The sequence below is a fragment of the Pholis gunnellus genome (genome assembly GCF_910591455.1).
Source record: "Pholis gunnellus genome assembly, chromosome: 5".
NCBI classification, from domain to species: domain Eukaryota; kingdom Metazoa; phylum Chordata; class Actinopteri; order Perciformes; family Pholidae; genus Pholis; species Pholis gunnellus.
Genome location: NC_136531.1, coordinates 25,128,907 through 25,149,174, shown reverse-complemented (window position 1 = coordinate 25,149,174; position 20,268 = coordinate 25,128,907). Strand labels below are relative to the sequence as shown.

Sequence of the window (20,268 nt, the reverse complement as noted above, 5' to 3'; positions counted from 1 at the left end):
CTTCTTCAACTTTTTCCTCAAAGGAATAACATTTCAGGGACACACTATGCTCGAGTCAGCGGTCATAACGAGGGATCTGTGGGTAGCACCAGTTATAATAACCCTGTTTAGTGCTACATGGATTATGAGTCTGCATAAACAAAGACAGTATTTAAAGCTCTTTTACAACACCTTATTCAATTTCGGAAGCTGTAAATATGTTTCACTGGAAACAAAAGTAAAGTCCAGTAATTCCAGGTGAGTTCGGTGAATAAAGCAACTACAATAAAAAACAAACCTGGTTTGAATGTTGTTCTTGTAACCGAGTTCGCATGAAACTGTATTTATCTCAGAGCAGAGAGAGCTCTCTGATAACTGTTCAGAAAGTTTAGATGAGTTTAATCTTGTTGGACTCTTTGAGGACTGCAGACTAGTGCTACGGTTAACTGTGGAACAGTAAATATGATAAAACAATACACAGCTCAGGTGCCACCACTACTGGTAAGACATTAGTATTATTATTATTATTTATGAGTATTATTTTTATGATTGTAATCATTTTTCTAATTATAACAATAATTATTTTAATTTTATTATTATGATTGTTTTTCTGATAACATTATGATTATTATACATATTATTTTCAAGAGTATAATTTGTATGATCATTTTTCTTATATAATTATAACAATATAATAATATTACAATGTTATTTTATAATGATTCTTATTTTTTTCTAATAACATTATTAATATTATTATTATGAGAAAAACAATGGTGATAATAATAACTTTTCTAATGCTGTTGTTCATCAGCATCCTCTCAACATGTTTTTCATTGTATCTGTGACTGACCCGGGAGCAGATCTCGTGCAGGCTGGTGGCGATGGCTTTGGCTGGCGTGTCACAGCGGAACACATGACATTTCAGGATCCTGGTGTTTTTGTCCCGCGCCACGTATGCAAAGTCCCTGAGAAAGAGAGGACAACACCGGGTCAGTGAAGACACACGGACGGAGAAAGAAAACACCAACGTGGAGGAAATGAGAAAACTACTAGTTTCAGTGCTACTCAGAGACTATACGTGTGTGTGTGTGTGTGTGTCCAGTTTTGAGACAGACAGCTCTTGGAGACAGATGACAGATGAGCTGACCTTTATCTGTCTGATTAATACAGGACACACACTCACACACACACAAGTCAATAGAGCAGCGTGAAGAGGGAGTTGAATGAGTGACAGCAGGGGAGAACTTTCCCCTGAGCCCAGTGGAGCCGGAAAACTATCTACCAACTGAACAGAGGGAATGAAAACAGAGGGAGGGAGGGAGAGGAACGAAGATGTAGCTGCAACAAATGAAACCAGTACAGCTCTCACGCACACGCACACACACACACACACACACACATTGATTTACGTCATTCAGATGTGCACATAAAATCCATCTAAATAACTTCCTCCAAGCTGCGTGCTTCAATATGCTGTGCAACAGGAAACACGGCCTGATGTGGAACCAGCCCCTCAGGGGGAACTACCCTGAAAAGAGTGTCATTTGTGTGTGTGTGTGTGTGTGTGTGTGTGTGTGTGTGTGTGTGTGTGCATACTTAAAAAAAAAAAATGCTTGTAGACAGACAAGGACAGAGGAGGTCACCTTTCACTTCGCCACAGGAGCCAGTTTCAAGACGAGACGAACGAGACACGGAGGAAATGAAACAATAAGGGGATGACGGAGATGATGGAGAGATAAAGTAGGGAGGGATGAAAGGGGAAGGAATGTGTTTACCTCTCTCTGTGTCCAAGGAAGCAAGGGAGGAAAGGAAGCCAGTTAGTGGAAATAAAACCAAATTCTTCATACCAGCCCCCCTGCTGGGGGGCCAGGAGGCAAAGAGGAGGCGAACGGCAGCTCACACACACACACACTAACACAAGTTACATACTTCTTTGTTCTGTGCAGAAACTGCTTCCCAAGAAACACAGCTTTGAAGAGCGGTGCAGAACAGCAGCAATGCAGGTCATTTTTATGCATACTTATATGGAAAATATATAAAAATCGGACAGAACTGTGAATAAGGTGCGAAGGAAGAAGAGAGCGATAGCAGGACAGAGAGATGTTCTGGATTAATTGTCGGCTGATTTTTCATAAAGGAAATAAAGTGGGAGTGTCTAACAGACACATACTAAAACAAATGTAAAAAGAAGTTACCCCGAGGAGGGGAGTGAGTGAATATAACGAGAGAAAAGTGAAAATACCGGCAGAGGAGACAGGAAGTGAACGGCCACAACGTACACAATTAATATAAAAGCGCTGAAGACGAGGACAGAACAAAACGCTGAGATGAAGAGTGAAGATAAAAGTCAGAGGAAAGGAGGGGAGGGGGGGGGGGGGATATCTCATTCCCACTATAATCTCATCATCATGCCGACGCCCCTGAAAATGTCAAGGTTGCCGTGGGAATCTGTAATCTCTATGGCGATAATGAGTTTCGTCACACATGTGTTGAGAGAGGTACGGTTACTATGCCGACACGACCACTGTGAGAGAGAGAGAGAGTGTGTGTGTGTGTGTGTGTGTGTGTGAATGGAGAAGGAGAACTCCTCACTACGGCCGGGCTTCAAAAAGGTCTCGTATCTTTAAAGACAAACGGTCCAACAACTCATGAATGAATACAAGAATAAAAGCAGCTCCTGCCATCACTGCTCCTACACACACATGGACACGTGTCAGTCGTGAACTGATGTACGTTTCATCGCTTGGAGCTTCTCAGCATCACGAACGTTTGCTGTTTTCAGACTCCGGACCTCAGATGAACTCCCTTCATCAATTTGTGATCCGCCGCTCTCGGTTCATCGTTCACATCGGATGTTCACACTCCACCTGTGACATGCACGTCCTCACACTGGCTACAGATCTCCCACAGACTGATCTTTTTTTTTTGCTACTTCGTAATAAAGCTAAACAGCAGCAGCAGTGTTTTAAAAAAAAGCAAGATGACAGAAGGTAAATGTAGATTTACTCACGGCTGTCCGCGGCCGTGATCCTGTGTACGGGAGCGCCACACCGTCTGCTCTGTGGTGATACCGCGTCCGTGCGCTCACTCCTCAACCTGTCCTGCTCCACACCCAGAGAGCACTAACCATACCTTCCCCCTCTGGCAGCTCCATCCCCCTTCTCTCCCTCTCTCCTGCCAGCCAACCCCCCCCTTCTCCTCCTCCTCCTCCTCCTCTTCCCTCTGCTGCAGCTGAGGTATTCCCAGCGCTCCCACTCTACTACTATATGTAGATGTGGATGGTAGAAATGTTCCTTTTATCTGACAGGCTGATCTCATAAATACACTGTAACATACAGAGCTGCGCGCGCGTGTGTGTGTGTGTGTGCGTGTGTGTGTGTGAGAGAGAACCCCGAGGCAACAGAATTCTGCAGTTCTGCTTTTAGCCTTACCTCTTTCCCCGAGTGTGCTTCTGCTTATGCGTGTGTTGGTGTCTGTGTGTGTGTGTCTGTCTGTGTGTGTGTGTGTGTGTGTGCCAGGTCCAATTATTCAGCAGCTACCGACCGCTCCAGTCCACCTGGCTGTGCCTGATAATCTACATTTGAATCGGTCTCCAGCAGACTGCTCTTCGGCAGCACCACCATGCGGCGTCGGTGGATTTGGCCGTGAAAGTGAGGGACGGACTGCCGAGGGGGGGGGGGGGGGGGGGGGCTCTCCTTTGTTTTATCATTCATCATCAATCACTCGCTCCTCTCTTCTGCCCGTCACCACACCAGCCGTCTGCTGCCCTCCACCGTCACCCTGACCTTTTTCTGTTTAACTGAGCGATGTGCCATCGACTTCATTTAAATGAGTGACTAATCCATCAATAATTAAAGTGCTTGAAAACAACAAGAAGCCTCACTAAGTCGTGATCCAGGTTGATAACACACTACAGAGATGTTAAGAGATGATTTAGAGCATTGGCGTGCATTCTGGGTAAACCTTACACGCTAATGATTAATCATGAGGACAAGAAAAAGGGGGAATTAATCAATATAAGAAAAAAACGGTGACTGACCTGCCGTTGTCCCGACCAACACCCCAGACCCGGATGCTTGCGATTGGCTGAGAGTGAAGCACGCTGCGGTCCATGGGGTCGACCAGGTTCAACAAGTTGTTCTCCAGCACCAGGTACATGTCCTTCCCCTGGAGACACACACACACACACACACACACACACACACACACACACACACACACACACAAAATCCTTATTTCCTGCAGCTCAAGACATTGCAAAGAAAGAAAAAAGTATTCATTTGAAAAGGTCAGCTGCTTTCTTTTACTTTTTTTCTTTTCTAAGTATATTTGCCTGAAGCGTATGTGTGTTATTGAAAGAAGGATGAAGCGCTCCCTCCCTCTCCCTCTCTCTGTTCCGTTGCTTCACATTAAACACAACCACTGGAGAGGGAGGAAAAGACTTCATAACGTTGCTCCACTTTGCTCTCTTCCCTCTCCTCTCCCTCCCTCCCTCCCTCCATCTTTTGACACACGTTGTTCTGTTCACATCTGTGTTTTTCTTACGTTGCTCTGCCCCTTCTAATTCCTATGGGGTCAGATCAGTCTCAATAATTGCAAATGCGCACAGAACAATTCACAAATATATTCGATTTACAAATGCACGCAGAACAATTCACAAATATATTCCAATGCACAAATAAATAAATTACGATTTATATAAATGTAAAAAAAAAATCACAAATATATTTCTGCATTTGTATGTATTTGTTTGTGGATTTGTATGTATTTATTTGTGGATCGCACTGCATTTATTTGCAAATCGCTTCACATTCATTTGTGGATTTATGAGACTCATCTCACGTCGCTGGATTCACAAATGTGTTTTTTTCAACATAACCTATCTGTAGCCAATCAGATGTCAGCCTCATTTTCAACCAATCACATGAGCGCAGCTCCCCCCTCCCCTCCCCACGAGACTGTCAGCTTTGTTGAATCAGGAAATAAATATTGTAGCCGTCTATGTTCACCCAGAGCTCTACGATCCCTCATATCAGTAGAGACCGGACCAAACTATGTGTGTGTAAACCATATGGTACAAACAATGAGGCCACAAGGCTGCCAGCGTAATGCTGCGTTCACACCAAACACGATTCGCGCCGCGTTAATCGCGCCGCCGTTCTCGCCGGGGGACTATTTGTGTTCATTCGCGTGAATCGGTGAATCGCGCTGGACGCGCCGGTGAGGGGGCGCGGCTTATCGCCCTGATAGCCGTTCAACTGTCCGCCGTCAACTGTGGAAAAAATAACCTCTATTTCTGCTTAGTACGTGTTGTGGAAGTCCCAGATATCACGGGGAACTAAACGCCGTCATGTCTGGTTCATAACATAGTCCGGAGGAGCTCCGTGGATTTCATCGAACTGTATTCACTGTGTCTAGCAAGCCACACGTCGGCTGTTTACCACAGCTGTATGAACACAACATAAACTGATTTGGCTGTGATTTAACGGCAATAAACCAACAAAAAGGAACTCCGAAATAACATTTATACACATAGTTTGGTCCGGTCTCTACTGATATGAGGGATCGTAGAGCTCTGGGTGAACATAGACGGCTACATTATTTATTTCCTGATTCAACAAAGCTGACAGTCTCGTGGAGAGGGGAGGGGGGAGCTGCGCTCATGTGATTGGTTGAAAATGAGGCTGACATCTGATTGGCTACAGATAGGTCTATGTTGAAAAAAACGCATTTGTGAATCCAGCGACGTGAGATGAGTCTCATAAATCCACAAATAAATGTGAAGCGATTTGCAAATAAATGCAGTGCGATCCACAAATAAATACATACAAATCCACAAACAAATACATACAAATGCAGAAATATATTTGTGATTTTTTTTTTACATTTATATAAATCGTAATTTATTTATTTGTGCATTGGAATATATTTGTGAATTGTTCTGTGCGCATTTGTGAATCTTTCTGTTTGCATTTGTGAGTCTTTCTGTGTGCATTTGCAATTATTGAGACTGATCTGACCCCATAAATTCCTCTTCCTGGCGTTCTGCTAGCACCCCTCCCCTCGTAAAGAAACTTTTTGTTCTCGGAGCAAAACAATACACATGAAACACTCTCCCCCCCCCTCACCTCTCCCCAGATGCCCACGGTGTCTCGGATGTCATTCTTGCAGTAGGACAGCTGCCGGATGCAGTTGTTCACGGCGACGCTGCTCTTTCCGGGAGCCAAGTCGTCCTCCGCCATCTCCACCCATCCCAGAGAGCGCACGGCGAAGCACTGAGGACACGCCAAAGCCACCACACGTTACACGGTACATGTACGTGCTCAGTGCAGAGAGCACAGACATATCAAGGCTTTTGGCACGCTGACCAGCAGGGATTGGTTTTAGGCTTTCGAGCCAAATCATTTGAACTGCACAAAGACGAATGCAGATAAACGGATGAGGACAACGAAGCGTGTTGGTGGACAAGAAGAAACTGTAAGAGAGTACTTTGCAGACGACGGAGGTCCACGATGAAAGAGGACAGCTGATAGAGTGAGTTGCTACCAAAGGAACCATTGCTTGTGGATCAAATGCTCAAATCAAAACAAAGTGAAGGACGACTAACTTTCAGTGTCTCACAGCGGGACATATAGTAACATCCTGTCTTCAGTGTGTGTAGCCCAGATGGATAATAAAATGCAATGGTGTGATGCTATTCTGTCGTAGGAGGTTAGGGTGGTGATATTGTTGTCACTAGAAACATTTAGAAAAGCACTCTGAGCCATAAGGAGCTTTAGCTTTTTATACTAACGTTTAGTCAGGAGGACTCTCTTTACTCTCATTTATTCACAAATCTCTCTCTCAATCAGCTGATTATGGGCGTTAAGTTAACCAACCCGATTCTGCTGCCATCTCCCTAAACCAATCACATCGCCGCTGTCAAATTTCAAGAACCATCGTCGGATCCTCAGCAACTCCCTCCACGCACGTGTAATAAATCATTGTTTCACTCTGAGTGACGTCGCTCCTGACTGGAATATTTGAAGGTAGTAAAATGGCACCTGTGTGTGTACTGCAGTTATCGGTTTCTCGACTTAAGATAGATAGGAAATGGTTGAGTGAGGCCTTCCCTGTGTTCAGCTCCTTTATTGGTAGAAAAGGGGCCGTTCCAATCCTGATGCTGCAGTGGGCTATTTGCTGGAAGTGTGTGTGTGTGCTACCGACCAGACGCCCTGACTGTGCGTCTGTGTTTGTGTCTGGTATGCATCACAATGTCACTGTTGCTAAGGATTGCGAATTTCTGCCAGACAAACATACACACAGAGGGATACAGAAAGGCTGGATGTCGTCTTTAAAGTCTAATCCGAGACACTTTCGATCGTCCGAGAGAACGCCCCCCACACACACACACACACACACACACACACACACACACACACACACACACACACACACACACACACACACACACACACACACACACACCTCGGTGTGTATTTGAGCCTTTCCTGCAGTTTGTGACAGAATGCAATGACTCTGTGTCTGATAATTAATTCATCTATTTTTTCTGTTGAATCAGTTGGACTCTAAATGAATGTATTCCTTGCGCTGACATTAGCTGGTGTGCTAGCTTGGCCTTCTACTGAGTGATGTGTTTTATTGAGCCCAACTTGAAATGTCTCATTTGAATCTCAGCTTTGTCTTTTTCAGAGGCCTCTTGGATCGATGCACCGGCGTGCAGCGCTGAACTGTAGTTCTTGGTCTCACCACTTGGGGGCAGCATTGATTAATGTCTCAGCATCACTCAGCCACCAGCAACATAAACACCAGCAGTAAACAAACAGGCCCGGGACATAAACAGACAAAAACCTGCAAACAGAATCCTTTTGTGTGTCCTGGGAATATTGATTGTGTTCCGCAGTGTTTAAAGCAGGATTAGAAAATTCTAACTTTAGATACGGCAAAAGATCTCAAACATTGGTGGAGTATTCTGCTGCCGTCCTAACATTTATTTATCTAGCATTTAGACATTTGAAAAGGAACTGTATGTACACATTGTTAGAACAGAAAAGCAGAACAATGTGGACTAAATCTGTCTTGTGTCTAAAATACATGCATGCTTCCTGCAGGCTCTTACCTTTGTCTCCGGGTCTCTGTTGGCACTGCTGGACTGCTCTTCTTCCACTGCTGGATGGTTCCTGAAAAAAGACAATACAAAAAAAAGGTTTAAAAAAATGTGGGCTGTATAGTTATGAAATTAGCAGTGTGCTATTGATACTGTTGTAACCATTAGCTGCTGTAGCCGCCCTGCTTGTGAAGGCTACCGGTCATTACACTAACAGAGAACATGGAGCATCTCCTGAAGTACAACGACGAACATCCTGCTGCGTCTGACCTCATTGGACTCCAACACAAGAGTCGAGCAACCAGGCTCGACTGGTAAGAGACACAGACAGGTGTAGTAGAATGCTCTTAGATGTGTTATATCTGCTTGTGTGTGTGTGTGTGTGTGTGTGTGTAAAGGCGTTTCACCTTAGCTTGAGCGATGCGTAGCGAAGCGTCGCGCCCTCAAACTCCTTCAGACTGGGGTCGGGGTTCACCGTAGCCGCCTGCAGGTCCTGGCGTGTACAGACGACATTATCAGGAGCGTGCAACGTGACACCGAAAAACAACCCCCCCCTCCTCCTTAAAGCCCCTGTCACACATATAACCTGTAATACCATCTACTAAAACAGTCCCCTGTGTGAAGTCTGGTCCCTCATGATGTAGCGGCTCCAGACAGGATGAGGCTCTAGTTCACCTCCTGTTGGGCCTTTTTTTTCAGTTTCAACATGTCAAATGTGCTTTTTTATCCAACTAGAGCTGCCGTCCCCCCACACCTACATGTATGGCTGCCGTACCATTCCCAGGTTACATGGAGAGTGAGAGAGAGGCTAAAGCAGGCACAGGGTAAATGTTCTGACCACACGCAGCATGTCGTGCCAGCATGCATCGTTGTATGGGCCTCGCCGGATGGAGGGATGGCGTGTTACGTGTACATGGGGGCATGCTGCATGGACGAAAGGGAGTTAACGTGTAGCGTTCATTCAGATCTGCGCCAGGCAGGAAGGGAAAAGACGACAACATTTCATAGGTGAGTGAGGCAAAAACAACCTGTCGTGTGTGTGTGTGTGTGTGTGTGTGTGTTGCTGCAGCCAAATGACGAAGATGCTGTGGTCGGTGTGGTTGTATTTATGTGGAACAATCAGCCACGCATGCTCTCTGCACAAGGCGGTGAATTTGTAGCACATGATGCCACGCTGTGATCTGCACCACGAGAGAGACCCGCTGAGTGCGTTATACTTGCCTTCCACACCTCACTATCAATCTTTCCGCCAAAATCACTCCACGGCTGTTTCTACACACACAGTGTTCAAACACACACATGGTGGTAGGGGGGGGGGGTAGGAAGGGAGCGAGGGAAGAAAGACAGAAGAAGGGTGTTAGCTAACTAGCTCAGTCCACACAGAGCGCCTGCTGCTGCAATGAGGAGCGACACAGCGAGACATTTTATTAAAAAGGAAAAAACGCTGCCGATCAAAACGCTTCACGCTTCTATTGATCGGCCTGCTGCTGAGCAGCTACTGATTCCTGATTAGTACGATGTGGAACAATACAGACAGGAGAGTTACACACATTTGGACTTCTCTGGACGATCCCATAAAAAGATTAAAAATCCCTCCCACAAATATAAAACTGATTCATGATAATACAAATAATAATAATAATAATTCTTATCCAGTTTGATAGAAAGCCACTAAAGAATAAGATAAAATATCTTACAAAAGTCAACAGTAAAACAAAAACATTACAATACATTAGTTTGTTAATTTGACATTTTTAAAGATAAACATGTGCGTCTGTACCGTCTCACTGTGTTACTGCTCATGAGTGCAAACCAAAGAAGACCAAACACTGAACTCCCTGCTCTGTAGGTGACACAAATATACAGTAGAATACACACACACAGATGCTGTGAGTGTCTTCTTTTATTTTTCTATCTGTGCCACAGCACACGGCACAGAAAGAAAGACATTAAGCTCAACTCCACGGGGCGATAAAGGAGAACCGGGCGAGCGGTTAGCAGAAGGGGGACAGAGCGGTGTTGAAGTATCCTACCTTGTCCTCATCTTCAAGAAGCTGGGAGCGACTCTCTGGGTCAGGACTCCCCTGCAGAGATGTGGAGCGAGGCTGAGGAGGGAAAAGAGAGGGAGCCGGGGAGAAATGAAGATTTAAAAAAGAAATAAAGAAAAAAAGAAAAAAAAGACTATGTCTGCCATTTTGGCTCTGGTATCACTGGCTAGCAGTCGACAGGTCAGAATGAGATTTTGGCACATCTATCTGTCAACATCAGTCCATTCTCACTGGATCAATATCTTATCTACACCGTGCTCCTCTCCATCACTCTCCCTTCCTCTCTCCGTATCCCTCCATCATTCTGCATGATGACTGATTGACTGACTCCGTGTTCTTGTGCTCTGCTGCTCGACTGCAGTATCGACGGCGTCGCCATTCTCTGTCTCGCTCCCTGTACCCAGTCGTCTCGTTGCCTATGTCTGCCAGTCCCTCGGCTGATCTCAGTCAGGACATACGATAAAATACAGAGGCTTAAAAACGTGCAGAACACCACGGACGCTTTACTCACAAAGTAGCAGCTGTTGACGAACCCGCACGTGGCGATGGCGGGCTCGTGAGTGGAGAGCGGCTCCACCGAGCTGTCGGAGGTGGTGCTGCCCGAGCGGGTCGAACCCCTGAAGAAGACCTCCGCCTGGCACGCCTGCAAGTGAGCCCACACACACACACACACACACACACACACACACACACACAGTGGATTCAGGAGGACTTGTCTAAAAACACAAACGAGACTAATAAAGAGGATTTAAATTTTCAAGTGAATTGCATTGGAGGCATACGTCAATATTACTATGGCATATGTCATTTCGACTTCATTATATTTGTGTTACATTCTTGTGTTTACTTATGAAGGTCATATAGAGGCACCAGTATTAAACTGAGACTGTTTCATCACCAGTTAAAAGTTCCTCCCTAACTTTAAATCTGTGACTTCATCGTCTCTTTACATTGTGGATTGAACCATCTCAGGTGATCCCAGTTGAACAGCTGCTAATATAACTGACAATTACAGCACAAAGCAGAAAAACACAAACAAAGACTGAAGTCAGAGCTAAAACGCGTGTCAGCTTGTGGTTTTCCGTCTCTCACCTCATGGTCAGGAGTGGGCGAGGGGCTGAGTGAGCCCAGGGAGTGCTTGCGTGGCGTGGAGGCCGCGTGCTCGCCCGGGGCCTGGGACTCGGTCTGTCCCGGGGGTGCCGGGCGGGCGGCGGGTCTCTCCCACTGGGTGGTGCCCGTAGGAATGTGCCAGTAGTAGACGCCGGCCATGTCCGTGATCTTCTTCCATCCTGGAGGCAGGTCCGGGTCGGTCTGGAAGGACTGCTCACTCCAGATATCTGCCGGGAAAAATCACAGACCTCTTCTGTACTTTTCTTACAAATGCATGTATATGCACACACACAAACATAAGGTTTTTTTCTCCACGTGATCAAATGGAAGTTAACCCCCCCCACACACTCACACACACACTGAACAATATCAACAGCTGACTGGGATTAGCAGCAGCTGTCATTCGACCAGCCATGTCTTTCCTCAGACAACTGAGGAACACTTGGTAAACGCTGCTGTTGTATGTGACGTGAGATGGAAGACCACGAACACCGACAGCTAATTATTTTTAAGAGGCAACGAAATCAGAAAAATGAGGGACCACGTCATCGGTGCCACTTCGTTTTCCAGATCAAGAAAACAGCAGGGCCCTATTCCTCGTACGTGGCTAACTGAGTTAGCCGGATAATTTTCAGGATGAGATTACATAAGTGAGGGTTTTCGGTTCCTCGAAGCAAGTTTGGAAAAATCACCATAGCAACACATCCATAAGCCTGAACCTGCTCCAGAGCAGGCTTGAGCTAGATCCGCTGGATAAGCTGCCACTCCCCCGGAAAAAAGTGTCAGCTCCCTTCCTCAGAGATCCATCGATGAGGAAGCGATATTAGTCAGATTAGCGTTTTATAGGAAGAGAGTTCTTCGAGATCGCTAAGATCCGTTATCGCATCATGATGACTTCCTGTACGAGCGCTATCGATTCTGCCAACAAGGAATCATTTATTTAAAGACCTTCTCGAGCCGTACATTGAACACCACACGCCATCTACTGTCTCACGGACTGGATCACAGCCTCGCGCTGTGTAGCGAGTGGTTCATGTTTGTACAGTGTCGGTGATGCGGAGAACATCGGGAAAGCCGCTGCATGCCGTGTTGTTCATAAAGTTTATTTGGCGATTAAGAAACTTATGGATGTGTTCATTACATTACCATGGCACATGTTGTATTGACTCACCATTCTGAATGTTTTTGTGCTTAGTGTTTACTTACTCCCGTGTCCTCTTGATGGCTGGTTGAACTACATGATGGTTGAAAGCACTCATAATGATATGACAGTATTATTAGTACACCATAGATATCATTATCGTAGAACATGATTAAGGTGGACTCATGATAAGAATAGAGAGAATTACACACAATTTATTCTCGCCGCTTATTATGAATAATACATACACACTGATCCGCCCATACACAGATTCACACACACATATTCAAACTCCTATTCTATATGGTAATCTACACATACATGTATATACACATATATATATATATAGTACATGATACACAGTGGTGTATAGTAACGAAGTAGAAATACTTCGTTACTGTACTTAAGTCGTTTTTTTGGATATCTGTACTTTACTTTACTATTTATATTTCTATTGACTTTTACTTTTACTTCACTACATTTTGCAAAGAAAACTGATACTTTGACTCCGATACATTTCCCCTGAAACCTTCGTTACTCGCTACAAAATAAAATCTATCTTTAGAAAAAAAATGAATCATGAGACCAACGTCGGGGACTGTGGTAGAACACAGACTGCAAGCAAGCAGGTTTGGTGAATCAGTGGACCTAGCTTGCAAGTTAAATCATTTGTTAATCACGTTAATGCGCAACTGCAAACAAGTGCTCTCAAAGCCGCGGTGTTTTGATTCCCAGTGATGCCCAGGATGCTAGCTAGCGAGCGACTACATAAGTAGAATTCCACTCTACGATGACTGATTTCATGATGGAAGCACCTGCTGCTCCCGCAACAAAACGACGGTGGTGACGAAGACCAACACCGTGGCCATATATTGCGAGAAATGTTTTCTTAAGTTGGAGTGAAAGATTCTTCATACCGGATGAAGTGCCTCTTATGCTTTCCCGAAGCTACTGAAATATTGGCATTCAAAAACTCCCCATCCAACCACAGGAAACACATTGAGGTGCATGATCCCATGAGCCGCAACGTTAATGTTTAGTTATCATAATTATCATAAACCTGTTTAGATATCTAGTAGTGTTTCCCACAGGATTGGAGTATAACTTTGGCGGGGGAGGTGGGGAGACAGGTGTCTGATCTTCTAATTTAGCTATACATGGTGTATGTTAAGGTGCGTTCACACCAAAAGCGTTTCACGCGTCGCGAATCGCGTCAAACGCGTGAAACGCTTTTGGTGTGAACACGGCTTTAGGCTAACGTTCGCTAGCTATCGTAAATCAAATGAGACAATTAGTGTAGTAGACAGATCGCTAGCGAGTTAGTGAGCTGAGGAAGTGTTGACAGTTGTGAGATGTTGTTGATTTGAGTCATCTTAGCTATAATCATTGCAGCACTAGTTGGCTAACGTTAGCTAACTTAACGTTAGCTAACTTAACGTTAGCTAGCCACCACACCATATGATTGACCGAATCCGCGAGAGCGCCGCATTACGATTTGTAATACTTTAGTATTGATCATGTTTTGATATTTGAGTCATTTGGTGGATGATCAGATCGAGTTATGATGGTAGCAGTCGACCAATTGCAGATTCAGCTTGAGCAAAACCTTTGTGTTCAAATCAGGCCCATAGTTCATAGATGCAAAAGTATACTTATGTACAATATATGATGTTGAACATTGTTGCTCCTGGATGGACAGCCAACCCAATTATTTTCAACACAACTCCTTGTCCTTGGTCATGGTGGCCACAACACTTAAAAGAATAAACTTCCTAATTCTCAAAATTCTGACCCTTTGCTTTTTTATTAACAGCATGTACTTGTACTTTTACTTTCAATACTTAAGTACATTTAATATCAGAAAATTACTTTTGATACTTAAGTACAGTAAATATCAGATACTTTAAGACTTTTACTCAAGTAGTATTTTAATAGGCGACTTTCACTTTTACTGGAGTCGTTTTCCAGTAAGGTATCTTTACTTTTACTCAAGTATGGCTTTTGGGTACTTTATACACCACTGATGATACATAAGCGCATACAGTACATATATCCTCATAAGTATCTATTAATGCGTATCAGTTAGATACTCTTTGGGCTTGTTTTTATCTACTTATTCTGAAAGAGTTGATAGAATTATTTTCGCTATAAGATCTCATTGGATGATACATTCCATTAAGCCTACTTAAAGAAATATCATCTGATTGATTGGGGTGATGAGGCACTTAAAATTAACCTATACATTTTCCCAATACTTTTAACGACGTCTGCTTCTCGTCTCGCCCTCGCAGCGTTAGATTTCACCATGATTATGGTCTTGAATTCTTCGTATGTGTTCATGATCATCTCCTGCTCGTCAGCGGAGAAAAAAGAGGCTCTTTCTTTGAGTTTATTTGCCGTTGTACTGTTAGAAAATCATGGTTTTGGTGATCGACGCTTCCCCCTTTTGAAGTAGGACGGACACGCGCAACGATCCTGTTGTCTGACATCTGGTTCAAATTAACGAGACTGTTTGAGCGTGGATCAGCCTTTGAGGAACCGAGATAGCCTGATGTCAATCATCGAGTTAATTTAAGCTGGATAATAGGACATTTGATCGACTTAGTTGAACCACGTACGTGGAATAGGGCCCAGGTCTGCAGTGGTTCGTGTCGCTTCTAATAATGCAGCCTTCCCTCTGAACTTGACTCTAACCCTAGAGGTCTTATGTGCATTACAAGGTTTATTCCATATTGCGATGAAAGCGTCAGTGTTGCAAACTCAATTTATACTGCATATCACTCGCACAAAGGGAAACTTTTAGCAGTGTGGGAGCCCTTCTTTCCTATATTCACCTGCTATATACATGTAGAATCAACAGTTATTAACGTTACACATAACTCCATGTTCAACTGAATGAAGCTGACGGACGAGAAATAATAACAACAATGAATGTAACTGCAATCAAATAAGTACAAAAAGTATTCGCTCAGCACAGCACTTCCTGTAATTTAAAATCTAAACTTCCTTTCTCTAACACATCGGCAGCACAGAGAGCAGACCGTTACCATCATTTATCTGACAGTGATGGAATGTGAGGGGAAATACAGCGTTTACCTTGAAAAACACACACACACACACACACAGATCACTATATCACTGTTTCTTCTCTCACTTGTGTACTAAATGTCATCTCATCTGAAGGTTGCAGTTTCCTGGCAGTCAAGCTAGCTGAAACACACACACATACACCCACACGCACACACACACACACACACACACACACACACACACACACACACACACACACACACAGAACTATTGATGGCATGTATGTGTGTGTGTGTGTGACATTGATGTAGAGACTCATAAAGGTGATCTATGCTCTGGGGGACTGGTCAGCAGTGTGTGTGTGTGTGTGTGTGAGAGTGACTTAAAGAGTTCTCAAACTGCTGACCATGCAGATGAAACGCAGCCCACGGGCCTATCGCCACGGCAGCAGGCCACATGTCACCATGACGACTGGGGAGTCCAGACAGTTTATTAAAGGTTTGGTTGTTTTAATGGAAACAGAAATGGCTCATACAGTGTAGCGAACATGCGCACATACGCTGTTGGCAGACATCCCCCCTGGGGGCTGAAGGCTGTGCTTTAGAGCAAGGAGCCGTAAAGCTGAGCCTTCTGGGAGTTGCAGTCTTTTATGAGCAAAAAAATAGGTCAGAAAAACTACGACAGAGAGAACCGGAGAGTGTCTGTCTACTGAGAGAGGGGGAAGATGGTGACTCGGAGAACTGGTGCCAGCATGAGATGAACTGGATGTAGATTTAAGCATGTACGTATATAATGGGGGGGAGAGAGAGAGAGAGCGAGAGAGAGAGCGAGAGAGAATGGGGGGGGGATACCACTGGCTCGAATGGTGCATCATGCCTTCAAGTTAGCAGAGTCACACTCTGAGTGTGGAATCAGACGGGAAGAGCTGAATCGTGCAGCCCGTGGGGAAACGTGCCACAGCCAAGCTACGTAGCAGTTAGCCTACGATAGCCTCCGTTAGCATGCAGCTCCTTGCCAGAGCAGAGTTGAGCAGAGAGGGGGAGGGGAGTGCAAAACACATACACATGTTCTCTCAGTGAAACAACACCGCGCGCACACACACACACACACACACACACACACACACACACACACACACACACACACACACACACACACACACACACACACACACAGACACACACCACCATGACCAACTCACACACACACAGCATGCACAGACCACAGATATCTAGAGAACGACACCATTGCAGAGACAAACTTTATCCCTGTGTTGAAACAGACACATATACCCATGCTTGTGCACACACACACACACACACACCTACACACACACACACACACACACACACACACACACACACACACACACACAGCGTTCAAACTGTAGTTTGCAGCCGACTCCCGACAGATGCACCTACCCTCGTAATTGACAATCACAATGGCCAGCATGTAGTCTTTCCCCAGCATCATAGTTAGCTAGCTGCCTCTCACACAGCAAAGCCCAGTGCTGTAACCAAACAGAGCAAACCCCAGGCAGGGATGGAGAGAGAGAGAGAGAGAGAGAGAGAGAGAGAGAGAGAGAGAGAGAGAGAGAGAGAGAACGGAGGAGAGAGAGAGGGGGAATACTGCAAGAGAGGGGGAGACAGAAAGGCATGGAGAACATGAAGAGAGAAAAGAGTGAATGAAAGAGAGAGGGGGGAGAGAAGGAGGATGTGTATCCACCTGCAGCTGAGCTATGTTTGCTGTTGTTGTTGTCTCTGCTCTCCCTCCATCTGGAGCACAAACAGCTCAGATAAGCCTGCCCTCCCTTTCCTGTCCCGAGAGACACACACACACACACACACACGCACACACAAGCACACGGAAAGACACAAAGAAATCTTCCTCATCAAATGTCAACACTTTCTCCCTCGGTTTGACCTTCCCTAAAGCCTGGCTTGGTTGTCCCTGGCAACCCAACACACATCATCTTTCATTCAGTATCATGTCTAGTAGAGGGGCGAGGATGAGGAGCAGAGAGGAAGGCAGGCATACGGGGAGAAAAGAAAAGAGGAGGACCTCGATAAACTGAGGGTGAAGAAATGTTGGAGGAAGTGAGCGAGACAGAGAAAGAGAGAAAAAAGTAGCTCAACATCTGGCAAAAGAAAACTGCTGACTCTCACATGCTGTACTGCACTCATGTTGTGTGTGTGTGTGTTTTGGCTCCTCTGTGTGAAAGCGACGTCGTACCGGCCCTCCAACCCGCAAACATCCACAGAGGAATGTGCCACACACCTGGGAAAACAACACGGCTTTGTCGATGTGGGGGGGGGGGGGCATCTATGTGTTAGATATCGACAACATGAACGATGCCAGGATCAGGACGGTCGACTCCTCAGTAAAACCCTCGCGAGGACGATACGTCTTGACTAAGAGACTGCAGCGTCTACGTTTGTCCCCGTCCTGGGCTCGTCGATACACCAGCATTGATCCACAGCTATAGCCCCTCGGGGGGAGAGGCTGAGGGGTTTTACTCACCCGGTAGCCAAACTTACTTAATAAAATCAACAAGAGATTTTTAACAATTGGCCAAAAAAACATTTTAAATGTTTTACTTTAACTCCGTTATTGTCATCTATAGTGGTTATTTGCATAAAACACAATTCAAAGGAATAGGAAATAAATAGTTGTATTTTTCTTAATTATTTGCTTTGATTCATTTTTTGGGAGGCATTAGTATAGTATTATGTATCATAAGATGCTTAGAGCTAGTGTTAGGAAGTCAAACATCCCTCTTTAATATGTATTATTTTTTTATTTATTATAGGGATGCACAATTAATCGAATTTTAATCGCGATCACGATTTTGGCTGCCACGATTAAATGAGCATGATCGTCTGCGATATTGACGTTTAAAATACGTGCTCTGCTACATATGAAATCAAGCTCTTCCTCAATTAACAGTCAGCCGACCACCAGGGGGCGAACGAGATGAGAGCTGTCATGCGCGCACCCTGTAGAGGTAGAAGAGTAGAGAGCCGGGAGCTCGAAGGACGAGTACTTGTGCTTAATTTATTTACAAGCCAGCATGTGACGTCTGTCACTACATGGTCGCACATTTACAAATCCCCTGCTCTCTGTATCGCGCCGATCAGCGCGCACGATGCAACAGTCGCTTACCCCCCCCCCCCCCCCCCCCCCCCCCCCAAGCATCTATGGTCCGGTAACTGGCCATTAATGAATAATTGGGACAAATAATCGTGATCTCAATATTGATCAAAATAATCGCGATTATGATTTTGGCCATAATTGTGCAGCCCTAATTTATTATATTGCTGTGAAAACATCTTTCAAACAACTGGATTTATTCAAATGTCTCGCCCACACTACATTTTACAAGATTACATTTGAACACATCATTATAATGTTTTAATAACCTTCGCACAATACCCATTTGTGTGTGTCTGGAGCTTGAACGCCCCATAATATAACTGAATGGAACCTGCACACATTAGCCGTTAGCTTTGTTATTAGCAGAATAACGGAGAGACTCTAAGCTGTCGGCAGAAGAGCGGTTCACTGTGATTGCTCTGAGCAGCATGATGGGAATACATTACAATTTAATATTTCTATGTGTGATGAAAATGTTGCTATGCTGTTAGCTCCGTTATTTAGCCAATCACGACTGTGGTGCCAACCGGCTGCTAACAACGGACAAGAGGAGAGCAACGTTAAATAAAGTTGCTGATTTCAATGGATTTGTTGCTCATAATGTAGCATTATCAGGCATTAAGGGGGATCACCCGATCGCATATTTTTACTGATCATTGGCCCCTAATAAAGATCACATGTATCTTTCATTTGCCCGATAGGACGACTGAGGCATTCCACTTGCCCGAAACACAGAGTGTAGCTACTTTGCGGGGAAGCGAGTAACCGTTACTGTCGAGCCCTGACTCTGGAATGACTTAGATGAAGAAGAGCAACACCTGGAAAGTAGATTCTGACAAATTCTGAACAAGCGTGCTCACAATCACACTCACAGAGAAATGAAACGCACAGATGCTCAGAGCCTTAGAACCACAAAAAAGGGGGAGCTAGGAGAGAAGCATTCTGGGAGAAAAAGGAAAAAGCAGCGGATGGTTTACAGCTCAGAGGTCGGGGGCTGCATGCTGCTCCAGAGGAGATGGATGTGCCTCGTATGTCTCGCAGCGAGGCCCGAGGAGCAGAGTTTTAAGGGCCCCATTAAACGGGACATCCAGATCTTTACGTCACGCCGACGAAGAAATGCAATGACTTCAACAGACCTGCTGCAAAGGTACAAGCTAGTTTAAGAGAGCAGTGGCCCACAACAGGAGGCGGTGACTCACCACAACGTTCGGTAAGTAGAGTAGTAATTTATCCTCAATGCAAGGTAACGACGCCGATAAATAAATAGACCTTTAACGTCTTCTCGTTCCAGTGTTATGTGACAGTAAACTGAATCTATTGAGGTTTTGTGCTGTCAAGCAATTTCAAGACGTCACTTTAGACATTTTTCAAATATATATTTTATGAATAAATTGACATAGAAGCAGTCAATGGATATTCTAAACCCAAATAAATATTTGGACAGTAAAAAAAAAAAAAAAAAAACAGATGTGAAAGTTAATATTTGATTGTGGATTAAAAAAGAGAGAGAAAGAGAGAGAGACAGACATGCCTGAACAGCAGGATGTTACCTTATCATGTAAACAAACCATCAGCTGTGAGCTCCAGATCACACTGGAGACATTACCATTTAAAAGATGGGTGAGTAGCACTTGCTATTCAAGCTTTATATTGAGATATTTACTAGGAAATACATACAATGTAGCCGCCAGGAAGTA

General features: G+C 44.7%; 1 protein-coding gene across 3 annotated transcripts in view; it reads right to left on the bottom strand.

Annotated features, from left to right (window-relative positions):
• The window catches only part of apbb2b (amyloid beta (A4) precursor protein-binding, family B, member 2b), a 50,208-nt gene that overhangs the window by 8,421 nt on the left and 21,519 nt on the right, over positions 1-20,268 (bottom strand). For 2 of the 3 annotated variants that reach the window (XM_079159112.1, XM_079159113.1), the window contains exons 5-13: positions 11,230-11,474; positions 10,649-10,780; positions 10,123-10,194; positions 9,311-9,361; positions 8,497-8,582; positions 8,102-8,162; positions 6,111-6,257; positions 4,022-4,149; positions 833-947 (exon numbers count right to left, since the gene is read on the bottom strand). In XM_079159112.1, the coding sequence (XP_079015238.1) occupies positions 833-947; positions 4,022-4,149; positions 6,111-6,257; positions 8,102-8,162; positions 8,497-8,582; positions 9,311-9,361; positions 10,123-10,194; positions 10,649-10,780; positions 11,230-11,474 (1,037 nt within the window). The remainder of the gene's footprint in view (positions 1-832; positions 948-4,021; positions 4,150-6,110; positions 6,258-8,101; positions 8,163-8,496; positions 8,583-9,310; positions 9,362-10,122; positions 10,195-10,648; positions 10,781-11,229; positions 11,475-20,268) is intronic. The other variant, XM_079159114.1, reaches the window with a different exon arrangement.